The sequence below is a fragment of the Embiotoca jacksoni genome, unplaced genomic scaffold (assembly GCF_022577435.1).
Source record: "Embiotoca jacksoni isolate LCO1_2020_lvr unplaced genomic scaffold, fEmbJac1.0.p SCAF_7, whole genome shotgun sequence".
In the NCBI taxonomy this organism is placed as follows: domain Eukaryota; kingdom Metazoa; phylum Chordata; class Actinopteri; family Embiotocidae; genus Embiotoca; species Embiotoca jacksoni.
This window is the reverse complement of record NW_027185425.1, coordinates 21,050,511-21,063,785: the sequence shown is the minus strand read 5'-3', so window position 1 is coordinate 21,063,785 and position 13,275 is coordinate 21,050,511. Positions and strand designations below refer to the sequence as shown.

The window sequence follows — 13,275 nt, the reverse complement described above, 5'->3', positions numbered from 1 at the left end:
AGTATTGTGTGTAGAATTTTGAGGGAAAAAATGAATTTAATCCATTTTGGAATAAGGCTGTAATATAACAAAATGTGGAAAAAGTGAAGCGCTGTGAATACTTTCCGGATGCACTGTATTAATGTTCATGACTTCATATGACTGAGAGTCTTTTCCTGTTGACTTATTAAAACTGAAAGTCATGAGTAAAGGGTGAAACTTTATCATTAGCTTTATTAACATTAGTATAACAGTGGAGCATAGAGAAGATAAGAGATAATATAATACTTTATTCATCATTTATTAATAATCATCACAGCAGCTCAAAAATACAGGGAGGAAAAATAAATACAAAGAAAAATACAAATACACATACAATAAGAAAAAAGAATTCAAAAAGTTTTTGAAAATGTAAAAAAAATAATGATGAATGTATAAATACTAACAATCTATATACATTAAATAAACTTTACCTACTGTGAACATGTTACTATATATGTTTCTGAATGAAAGAAAACAACATTTACTGTTATACGAACAGGTCAAACAAGTTTATTATCTATTGCACAAGATGTGTTTCACATGTTTCACATTAGTGGTATGGATTTGCATCATAAGTATTTGTGAGTAATGAATATGTTTTACTCCAGGTTTGGATTTGATCACAAACAGGAGTGAAGGATCATGTGTCGGAGTCAGACCTCCGTCTGCGAGGATGCTTGGTGCTGAAATACACCCAGATTCTTCTTCTTCTACTTCTGATAACATGCAACTTTACCCCATCTGACTCACAAGCAGGTGTCGTGCTCCGATGTCCAAGCACATCTGAAAGCTCAACTTGGACAAGAAAGAGCTTGAGTACCTCTCAGGAAATGGTCAACTTTTTCCAAAACCTTTCCATCACCATGCTACCAACTTAGACAGAATGATCTGAGCAGCAGCTTCTGTTGAATTCTTTTACAACATCAAAAGGATTGCCTTTCTGTCAACATAGTTGCAGCCCATCCAGGTGATCGTCATGTCCCACCTCACTCCTTATTAGTGTTCACGTCACCGGCTCCTGGTTGCTGCTCATTGACTTCAAAATTCTACTGCTGCAGTGAAGGACGGCTCCTCCCGACGACCACGCCATGGTCCTCTCGACCTTACTGCTGCTCCTCTGCCTCCTCTTCTTCTTTTTCTGTCTCTACTGTAGTGAAATGAGTTCCCATCTGAAGTTGGTGCAGCGGAGTCTCTAACAAACTGGCTTTCTGTAAGACACAGGATTGACTTTAAGATCCTCCTCTTCACATACAAAGCTCTTAATGGGCTCGGACCGAGTCACATCTCTAACTCTGGTGAACTATGAGCCTTCAAGAACACTGAGATCATCTGCTGCTGGTTTATTGGATGTTCGCAGCAACAGCCAAAAGAAAATTGGGGATTCATCTTTTGTCAGCGATGCTCCAAAGCTGTGGAACAAACTACCTGCAGATATCAGGGAAGCTGCTCACTTAAATACTTTCAAAAGAAAGGTCAAAACATATCTCTTTACATCAGCTACTCTTGAAGCTTTCTTGCACTTTCCTGCACTTGAACTACCATGCCTTTAAAATGCATATTGCTTATTTTATATTTGAACTCTATTTGTGTTTAATTTTATGAATTTGATCTGTTCTTATGCATTTTGTCAGTTCTTATGCATCTCATTTCTTTTCTATATTTTTAAATGTACCTTTATCTGTTTTTATGTGAAACACTGCATGCAATTTTCTCTTGCTGTGAAGCACTTTGAGCTGCATTTCTTGTATGAAAGAGGCTCTACAAATAAAGTTTATTGTTATTATTATTATTATTATTAGTAGTAGTAGTAGTAGTAGTATTAATAAACTTTCCCCTCAGATAAAAACAGCTTTTCACACTATTTACTAATTAAAACAACTCTGGACATGTATTTGGGTTGTTGTTAATCAGGGATACACTCCCAAACTTGGATTTGCTTCTTTTGCTCCCACATGGTTTATATACTGTCCTCATTGGACAAATGAATGTAATATAATACAACTTTCAAGTAGTTGAAACAAAATGGATTTCATTTCTGACATGGAGACAGAACAGACATTAACACTGTGGTGATGACAAACAGTCCGTCCATTACAAGGTTGTTTTGTTCAGGGTTGTCCTGAGGAAGACGCAAACGCTCATCTAAAGATCACAGCAGCCTGCAGACAGCGAAGGGCAGAGACAGATGACAGAACAGTTTGCTCATCATGTCACTGAAAGAGAACAAAAAGGGCACAACTGCAGTCAGAAAAGGAATCAGTGTCTCATTCTTACTATTTTCAGATGGAGTATTAGAGCAGAGCAAGAGACTCTAGATAGCCTTGCTTTTTAATCACTAACTGAATATCCAAATGAAATGAGCCAAGACTAAATGAAATGTCACCAGACTGACTGTAGCTGAAGTGGAAAACTCTCCAGCTGTCTGACGAATCACAAATTGAGATTCTTTTTGGAAATCATGGACGCTGCATCCTCCAGGTTAGAGAGGAGAGGGACCATCCAGTTTGTTATCAGCGCTCAGTTCAAAAGCCAGCAGTAGTGCACATGGCATGGTTAGTTTCCACATATGAGAAGGAACTATTAATGCTGAACAATATATGTGAAATACTGCACTTTTTTGTAAGGCCTGCATGGAGGCCTTCATTTTATGAGCAGGAGACAAATATATAATTTTCCCCGTTCATGATGTGATTTGTCATTTATCAAATTCTTATAGGGGCGACACAGTGGTGCAGTGATTACTATTGTCACCTCACAGTGAACGTTTCTTGATTCAAATCTATGCCTGGGCCTTTCTGTGCAGAGTTTGCATGTTCTCTCTGAGCCTGTGTGGGTTCTCTCAGTACTCCAGCTTCCTCCCACCATCCAAAATTTCCTGTTCAGGATAAAGCAGGTATAGATAATGGATGGACGGATGAAATGTGTATATTTGAAAACCGTTGATACGTTTTTAATTGTTTAACATTTAGAATTATAGGATGGGGAGGAGGCAGTGCAGGTAGGATTTTATATGAACTGGTTGGCGGAGCAGACATGCTGTTTCCGACATAAACAGGACAGAATAATAACAATCAGATTATGTAAGGCACCTCCTCAATAAAAGCAGGCCTGGTATGAACACTGTTCAGTAAACTGTATTTAAATCAGAACCTGCAGAGTTGATCTTTGATTCTGCTCTCCAATTCTCTGCTTTAGAGCTCATAGATACTCTGGAAATTCCCCAGATGGGTCTGTCACTAAAGGTGGCTGCTGCTGCAACAGCCCGCACGTCACCCGCCTTAATTAACCAATCAGCAGTGCTCCTTGTGGCTCTTGCTGAAATATTCAGTTTAGAGGGCAGAGTGTGCTGACAGGCGGGCTGCTGAGCTGGTAGACGGATGCGGTACAAAATCACAGACCCGATTGACTATTTATCAAATAATAGATAATGTGCGGGGAAAACTGCCTGAGCACGAGGAGCAGGTGAAGCTTCAGCATGCTGGAGAGCTCCTCTCCGGAACCGTGATTCCTTCAGGTCCTCCCTGCATTTAACCAAGGGACACTGGTAGGACTCTTCTGAAGGTACGAATACTGCTTGCATGTGTGTCTGTAGTTCAAAGAAAGATGTGGTATCTGATAGGATTAAATGTGTTTAAATCCGGATGAAAATATGGGGGGAAAAAAGAAATACTGCATCCAGTCAAACGCTTATTTAAAGAGAGCTGTGGCGATCTGAGCAAGTTGATTGATTTCATTGCATGAACAATAATAGTAGAGTGTTATATTGGGACACCGGCACGTTTGAATGGGCTTTAAGAAGCTTTAAGGATGCTGTTTAGTGAAACAGCACATGTAGAGCTGCAGTGGTCCTCCAGCAGAGGGCGCCACTGCGCCGCCTTCCGCCAGGCCAGCGGAATCTGAATCTGGCAACCTGGGACACACTGCAGAAAGTTCATTGTTGGCACGTTTCAAATGAACTGCGCCAGTTTTCAGATGCAGTCAGTCCACACAGAAAGTTCATAGAAATAGCTACCAGTTATACATTTGTTTGAATTACGACTCAGGAGCATATTGAAATGTTGTACAGGTGATCTGTGATCTGTGTTCATGGTTCAACCTCCATGTTACATGAATTCTCTTGTAAACCAGTTTACTGCTAATTATGTATCAGCTCAGCCTGTCCCTCTGAAGTGACATTAATAAATTGGAAGACAATATTATGCAGTTAAATTCAGAGAAAAGGAATAAAATGGTAGCTTTTATTAGGATTTATGTCAGAAGACAATCAGGCCTTCACATCTGTACTAATGGAATATCCTCACATCAATAACCAAAAGTTTTTATGTTGTTATACACTTAAAAATAATAAACCAGTCCAATGTCAATAACAACAGACTGAAGTGGGATTTATTGTGAGCAGTTTATGATCTCTAGTCTGAATGTATTCAGCCTCTATGACTGATAAGGAGGAAGAGAGCCTTCAGGGATGAGGACAGATATTTACTGAGGAGAGTAGAGAGGAGACATACGGTGGAGAACAACGTGGTCGGGAAGGAAGACAGTCTCAGGATCACTGAGCTGCATGTGTTCTTCAGTCGGTTCAGTACATGACTGTTGTTTCTAGGACATTATTGCTCACTGAGCCTCATTTCAACGTGCTGTTTATTAGAAACTAAGAATGTATTTCACCTTTTTAAATGTCTGAACGCTACAGTTTGTAGTTCACAACCCGATCATGTCAGTTCAGCCTCAGATTACTGGATTATTCCAGCAGGTTTGAGAGGGTCGGGCTCTGCGCTGCGGTGGATTAATGAACGGTGTGAGTGGGCGGGGCTCTTCCACACAAGAGATTAGAGATTAGAGAGTCAGAAATTAGAGACAAGGTAGCCAAACCTTGCAACAAAACCTGCAAACGCCAATGTTCCTTTTTATATCTACTAACCAAGTTATGATTGTTATTTTCATTCTGTCAATTACTCAAAACATACAACACTACTACAACTATCTCATCCTGCTGAGACTTTGTACTTTTTTCGTGGTACAAGGTCCGTCCCAGAATAAGATCACTAGCTAACCCCTTACCCTCACATGTCCAACAGAGCATTTGAAGAATCCATTTTAATCAACATGATGCTCTGTTTGTGGTCTGTCGCCACAGATTTGTTCTCTGTGTCACAGGATGTCGGGGAACCTGTCGCTGTGGGTTTCCACCCCTGCGGTTCCTTTACAGAACATCTCCGTGCTCTCCCTGCTGAACTCCTCTGCTTCACCCTCCCCTCCACCCTGGGAGGTTCCTTCCTTCACTGTGGCGGGCCGTTGTCGTGTAGCAGCCACCCTGGTGCTGTTCGTCTTCGCCTCTGTCAGTAACCTGTCGGTTCTGATCAGTGTGTGCTGGGGGCGGGGCTATCGCCTGGCAGCACACCTGCGCCCGCTCATCGCCAGCTTGGCCTCCGCAGATCTGATGATGACGTTTGTGGTGATGCCGCTGGATGCCGTCTGGAACATCACGGTGCAGTGGTACGCTGGAGACGTCATGTGTAAACTGCTGTGTTTCCTCAAACTCTTTGCCATGCACTCAGCAGCGTTCATCCTGGTGGTGGTGAGTCTGGACCGCTACCGGGCCATCCTACATCCGCTGGACTCTCTGGATGCTGGGCTCAGGAACAGACGCATGCTGCTGGTGGCCTGGACCCTCAGTCTGCTGCTGGCCTCTCCACAGGTAGGCTGCAGGCGGTTCTGGGTCCCACACTGGCTGGTGCTGACAGTATTAGACTGACGATGAAGTCATGATGTTGTGTGGAACCTTAGACAGAACCACCAGACAGGCCTTTCTGTTAATCATTTTGAATGTTATCCAAAAGTTTGCTTGGTGACATAAACTGTTTCACTTATCATTTAAGTGCAGCTGATTCACAAGACTGTGTGTTTCCTGAAATTAACTGAAAAGTTAACTAGATGGCGTGCAAAACTTTTTCAGTCATGCAAATAAGACGCATGTTGTAATGTCATAGCTGACTTGTTGTAAACAAAAACTGGTCATTTAGTGCCAAAAATTCCCTGACTTATCATTTACAGTCAGTGGAATTATAAATTGATTCAATTATTTACAGGGAGAACATTATAAAAACAAACTCAGCAGCAGAAATCCTCTTCGGTCTGGTTTGCCAACGCTGCACTGCATGAAGCAGTCACTGCATGACGAAGGACAATCACTGACACCAGATCTGCACAGCGGTGCACAAACAAAACAAAAACACTTCACAACCATAATAAATAAAACACCCTGTGACATGTCAAGATTATCATGTTGTATGAGTAACAGTCACATTATAGTGACACGGTTTCTGCTGATCATGGCCTCGTTCTGCATACAACAACCCACCAGTTTATAATGTTGTAACAACAAAAGTTTTAACAATAACCACAACGTTTCTTGTAAAAATGGAATAATCTTGTATCTAGTGATGATAAAGTATGTCAGCAGACCTGATGTTTTCAGGGCACCAGTATTGTGTCTCTGAGTTCAAACAGAGTTTCACTGTGCGACGTTCCTGTCTGTCTCTACGGCACCAACTAAGAATGGCATAAATGCTCCCCCAAAAAATACAACATAAGAACATGACAAAGATATCACGTGCAAAAATGCAGCAAAGTGTGAAAATGATCTTGTAAAAGTGAGTAAAGGTTCTCATAGCAAGAAAGTAGGCAGAGAATCATTTCAGTGGTGGTGGCAGCAGTGTGTTGTAGGTTTCATCGCTCAGGACTTCCAGGTAAACAACACTTTTTTCACCAATTCATGTATAAAAGATCAAATAAATAAACAATGTGCATGGGATTTTTGGACAATAAGACGATACTGTCGTATACTCAGAGCTTCTTCACAGTTGTGATTTCAGGAACGTCTCCTGTGGCCCATCAGTAATGACCTGTCTGATCATTAATACTCTACAAACCCTTTATTTACCTTCTTTCAGCAGTCATTAATGCTGTAAACCCACAACACTGACACTAACATACTTCATGCAGAGCAGTGTAACCACAGATTAACAAACAGTTTGTAGCTTCATCAGTCTGATGTTATGACATCATAACATCAGGACACTCATGTTGTATTAAAAGGACTTTAATGCACAACATGGAGTGAAAGAACCTCCTGCACTGCACGGTTCTTTGAGTCGTTTGTTTATTATTAACAAATCTGAAGTTTGTTGAATAGAAACAAACTGCTGTGTTTCTCTGTGACTGCATGAAATCCATTGCTCCTCTCTTCATCCTCAGCTCTTCATCTTTCGGGCCATTAAAGCCGATGGTGTGGACTTCACTCAGTGTGTGACTCATGGAAGTTTCCAGCATCGCTGGCAGGAGACAACATACAACATGTTTCACTTTGTGACGCTGTATGTGTTCCCCCTGCTTGTCATGACTTTCTGCTACACCCGCATCCTCACCAAGATCAATGGGCAGATGCACAAGAGCAAAGGTGTGTGACTCCCCGAAGTCCAGAGGGAGTTGGAGTCCTCTTTATCCTTTCTACCCTCCACTCCACACAGCTGATAGTAAAGTTTAGTTCTTCCACTGTTCCCTTTGTTAATGACACCATTAGATATATAGAAATCTGAGACCGAGGTGACATCACTAAACAGTAACTGATCAGGAAACACAATCAGTCAGACGATCTGTCAGTTTATAAAAGAACTTCCTGCTTCATTCAAACATGTTTAGAAGAGAAATGGAGGATGAACAGGAAAATTATGACCCAAACATCCAGCACAGTTTACACACACAATTTCTTCTTCAACTTTGATTCATCCTGCAGACAAAGTGTTCCCCTGCAACAAATGGCTGTTTCTGACATTTTGGGTGAATTGACTGTTGGATGAGGAGAACACACAATGCACTGAAGTCTTTCATTTCAACAGAAGAGTGACGTACTTGAAACTCTAAAGGCCCGTTCACACTGGACAGTCTTCCAGTTCTTTTGGTGTCAGGAACAACGTGATGTAGTAACTTCTCACAGGGTGAGTTAGTCCCGTGCTGACATCCTAGAAAACCAGGATCATCCTGCTGCTAGTCCGTCACAGCTCTTGAAGGTTGCAGTCTTTGTTTTGGACTCCACGGCTCCATGTTTTCTGAAAGGGTGCCGCTGTCAGGATAAATCTCAGCTGTTCAAATCCATGTGTCAGAGTTCACCACAGGTTACTTCAAAGATTTTCAGAGACTTACTTTACACCTGCCAATCTTATATCCACTGAACTGATGTGAGCAGCACTCAGCAGGCTGTAGAGAGCACACAGGCTACAGAAGTCTGATTGTTGAAGCACTAGCTCACTTTCAGATGCAGTGGTGTAGATAATATGGATGAACTGACCTGTGTGATTGTCTGACTGCTCATGTTTCATGACCTGCCAGACCACAGTGATGTCACTTTAATCTTGGTTAGCACAATGACATTATATCTGATAGAAATGACTAAATATTAGCTTTTAAAAGGAGCGTTTTAGAATCAGCAAAAATGAGGGATTTATTGGGGAAAGCAGGGTGATGACCAGGAATTTATTTTGATGTTTGTCATTGCAAATCTGAGATGTAATACAGAGGAGGATCTGCAGAGTTTCAATGTGAACTGACTTTTATTTTATCTGGTGTGCCCTGACAAACTTAAGCATGTTTCTGGCACTTTATCAGAGTACTGCTGAAGTGTTTTCTATGTGATAGTCTAATACATGAAATAATGGCAAATATTTTCTTTAAAAAACATGATTAGACCACTGCGTGGGACTTGTGGGAGTCCATGATACATCTCTCCCAAAGCTCCACTCCCTCACAGATAACATAACAGACAGATACGTTAATCCCCATCTGAACACATTTGTTTCCATGTATGAAATGAATGCTTTGGGATATTTACGTTTTCCGTGCTCTGTTCCTGCAGACGGTGAGCACTGCCTGAGACGCTGTGGGACAGACATGATACCCAAAGCCCGGATGAAGACACTCAAGATGACCATTGTGATTGTTAGCTCCTTTGTCGTCTGTTGGACACCCTACTACCTCCTGGGGATCTGGTACTGGTTCCAACCGGCCATCATCCAGCACACACCTGAGTATGTGCACCACGTACTGTTTGTCTTTGGCAACCTGAACACGTGCTGCGACCCGGTCATCTACGGCTTCTACACGCCGTCTTTCCGAGCCGACCTCACTGACGTGGTGGCCTGCTGCTGCAGGCGTCGAACCGGCAACGCCTCGCCTCGCTCTGTGGACCGCCTGTCTGCTCGGATCGCCGGAGCTGCTGGAGAGATGGAGTCGGACCTGAGCTCCAACCAGCACAGTGGGAACCCCCAATAAACAGTCCAAAACTTTTAATGTTCCTTATGTGCCACTGGTGAAAAACTGCAGCTCTTCTTGCTTCTTAAGAGCAACTTTATTTTTCTGTGGATCTGTGGCCTGCAGGACCAACTTGTGTTTGTGGTGGTTCTTTTATTTCCTGCTGGAGCAGTTGGAGCTGGAGACGTTTGACCCAAGCGAGTCTTCACTGAGTCTTTTTTATATATATGTACACATTTGACTTTACAGTAACTTTATTGTTTCTCATCATCTAGCGTGCCAAGTGAAGCATTCAGAGTGTAAAGATGCTACTCTGACATGCTCAGTGGGTAGTCGATTGAAGGTGATTGATACAATGTCCTTCTTAAAGCTGGCTGTCTGAACAGAAAATTAGATCTGAGTCCTCTAATATCACACTCAAAAGAACAAGCACGTCCTCAAATAATGATGTAGTCAGTCCAATCCAATCCAATCCAATTCAGTTCAGTTCAGTTCAGTTCAATTCGGTTCAGTTCAATCCAATCCAATTCAGTTCAGTTCAGTTCAGTTCAATTCGGTTCAGTTCAGTTCAATTCAGTTCAATTCAATTCAGTTCGATTCAGTTCAGTTCAATTCAGTTCGATTCAGTTCAATTCAATTCAGTTCGATTCAGTTCAATTCAGTTCAATTCAATTCAGTTCGATTCAGTTCAGTTCAATTCAGTTCGATTCAGTTCAATTCAATTCAGTTCATTTCAGTTCAGTTCAATTCAGTTCAGTTCGATTCAATTTGATTCAGTTCTGTTCAGTTCAATTCAGTTCAATTCAATCCAGTTCAGTTCAGTTAATTCAGTTCAATTACATTCCATTCAATTTAATGTAAAAACCTTACAAAAATCTAAAGTATGTGACTAAATAATAACAATAACCAGGTGTTGTTTTCCTGCATGATTACTACTATGAACAGTAGTTTCTAATGTACAGAGCGCCTTGTTTGGAAAAGTATTATAGGAAAACTGTAAAATATACAGACATTTAGTGGGTTCTATTAATCTTTTCATGTTAACCGAAATGTGAATATAATATACACGTTTTGCATGTTAATTAAAGTTAGACCAGCGTATCTAGTTTTCAGACCGCTTATAAACTTATAAACACGAGTTGCTGGAACTTGTGGTCTTCTGACTTCAAATGATGAGTTGACAGAATGAACTGCTGAGATTTCACTGAACTCAATCAAAAAATGTTTCTAACGACAGAAAATTGCAATATTAGCAGACTCCCCAGTAAGTCCAGTTTTGTTTGACTATTCTTTCTTTTAGTTTGAAAAACACTTTCATAGATTTTTATAAGTATACAAATTTAATATTAAACTTACTGTAGACTAATATTTTGCAAGAAATAACCTGTATATGCTTTGCTGAAGTAATTCCATGAAGAACTTTTAAACAGTAACATACAACTGCAATTGAAATGATTTGTAACAATGCAGTGGATGTGACGCTACCAACATTAATAGTGTAAGAAGGTGTGATATAAAATATCTGCTGGAGTATCAATAAAAGTCTACTGGACTAAATTCACTACAATAGAATAATTTTAGTCTTGTTTGTTACAATTATATTCTCAATATTTTAGGACAAATACTGTAGATAAATCCCCGAAAAAAACCCTTGGCCGTTTTGAAACATTCCACCCAAGAAAAAATATCCTCAGATTTCATCAGTAACAACTGCCAAACTGAACAACCCTGTATGGAGAAGAGACAATTGGGAGAATTTATAAATACATTAAGTGTGATGTGGTTCTATGAGATCCTATTAGATCTGTCAGGATGATGTGGTTCTATGAGATCTGTCAGGATGATGTGGTTCTATGAGATCCTATTAGATCTGTCAGGATGATGTAGTTCTAGAAGATCATCATTTACGGTTCATAATATCATTAAAAGATTCAGAGAATCTGGAGAAATCTCTGAACACAAGGGACAAGGCTGGAAACCAATATTGGATGGTGGTGATCTTCAGGCCTTCAGGCAGCACTGCATTAAAAACACACTATTCTGGAGTGGAAATCACTGCATGGGCTCAGGAACACTTGTGAAAACCATCGTCTGTGAACACAGTTCATCGCTGCGTCCACAAATGCAGGTTAAAACTCTACCATGTAAAGATTGCGCTTATTTAAAACGGACTGAGGCAAAGTGTAAAACTGTCCTAAAGTATAATTCATCCAAATCTGAGATTCTTTTTAGAAATCATGGATGCTGCATCCACCAGGTTAAAGAGGAGAGGGACCATCGTCCTTGTTATCAGCGCTCAGTTCAAAAGCCAGCATCTGTGATGGTACAGGGATGCATTAGTACACATGACATGGGTAGCTTGACCATCTGGAAGGAAGCATTAATGCTGAATGAGATATTCCGGTTTTGGAGCAACATATGCTGCCATCCAGACAACGTCTCTTTCAGGGAAGGTCTTGTTTATTTCAGCAGAACAACGTCCAACCACATTCTGCACGTATTCCAACAGCATGTCTCCGTAGTAGAAGAGTCCGCTGATAAACTGACCTCCTGCAGTCCAGACCTGTCACCCATTGAAAACATTAAGAAGTGTTGCTGACATCAAGTCAAAATGAGAACATATTTTTCATAAAACAATGACATTTCTCCGTTTTAATGTTTGTTTTCTTTGGTCTATTTTGAATTAAATATGGGTTTACATGATTTGCAGATCCTCACATTCTGTTTGTATTTACATTTTATGTAGCGAGCCAACTTTCTTGGAAACAGCGTTTTAAGTTGCTTCACTGTTTTCCTCCCTCAGACAACAGGGCTGAGGCTCAAACCTGCTTAATGTTACTTGAGTTGTAGGTTGTTGGGTGGCTGCTGGCTTACATTTGTATTGTTGTATAAGATTTGACTTTCTTTTGAAGACGCTGCTGGTATCTGCTTCTCATACTTTTCTGCTGACTTGCAGCATTAGTAGGCAGGTGCAGTATATCTTCATCCTTTGGGATTTCTGTTACAGCTCACGTTCACACATGTTCCTCACTCATCTGTCTCTATTTGTTCAAATGAAAGACAAAGGGAAGGTAACGTTTGTAATGGAAACAATGTTGTGTAACACAATGTACTTTTTAGTGATGACAGTCTGATCTAACACAGGAACACAAGGATGAGCGAAGCATAAAAGAATGGGAGAAATAATATGACAGAAATATTTTTCTACAAACTGTGTCCACACTGTACATGTGTATTAAAGTTTAGTAAATCTGTGCGAGCTCTGGTGTAACTGGAAGCAACTGCGGGCTCAGAACTGATTAATCAGAGACAAAATGATAATAAAATGCATCAACAAAACTTTTCTCAAAGTAACTTTTTAAACCATGTCATCTCTCTTTCTGTAGGATCAGGAATTAGAATAGTTTACAAAAGCATCATTAAATCATCTGAACCACTTCTTAGTCTGTGGGTCAAACTGAGTAAATCTATTTATTACTCAAACAAATAAACAAACCAACAACAGAAACACAAATTCAGCTAAAAATCTTTATTTGGTTTTAGGCATTTTGGTTAATGATGAAAATGAGAAAAGGTAGAGTTTAGTACAGACGTGCAGATAAAAGAGTCCGCAGTCCCATAGAGACCAAGCTGTTACAGGGAACACAGATGTATAACTGCAGAATTTAATATAGTTAAGTTTTTGACCTAATTGTGCTTTATATTATATTTGTTCCATATCAATAATCATATATATAATAATTTGGTCTTTATAAGTGATAGTGTCGTACCTTCACAACATAAAGACTCACAGCAGGAACCTTCAGCCAAATAAATAACATTAAAGGGTCAGTTCAGACAAACACCAAAATACATATTTTATGAGTTTTGAGCCACCGGTTGTAATAAAATACAACAACATAATGTAACAGAACTACAATTATGTTGCCAATAAAGCAAAGGAAGACA

General features: G+C 40.3%; 1 protein-coding gene across 1 annotated transcript; it reads left to right on the top strand.

Annotated features, from left to right (window-relative positions):
* Positions 1–3,460: 3,460 nt before the first annotated feature.
* Positions 3,461–12,648, top strand: LOC138214933 (gonadotropin-releasing hormone II receptor-like). Its single transcript, XM_069176792.1, has 4 exons — positions 3,461–3,582; positions 5,159–5,719; positions 7,279–7,480; positions 8,933–12,648. The coding sequence occupies exons 2-4, from the start codon at positions 5,180–5,182 to the stop codon at positions 9,346–9,348; spliced, it is 1,158 nt and encodes a 385-aa protein (XP_069032893.1). The 5' UTR covers positions 3,461–3,582; positions 5,159–5,179; the 3' UTR covers positions 9,349–12,648.
* The last annotated feature ends 627 nt before the right edge of the window (positions 12,649–13,275 follow it).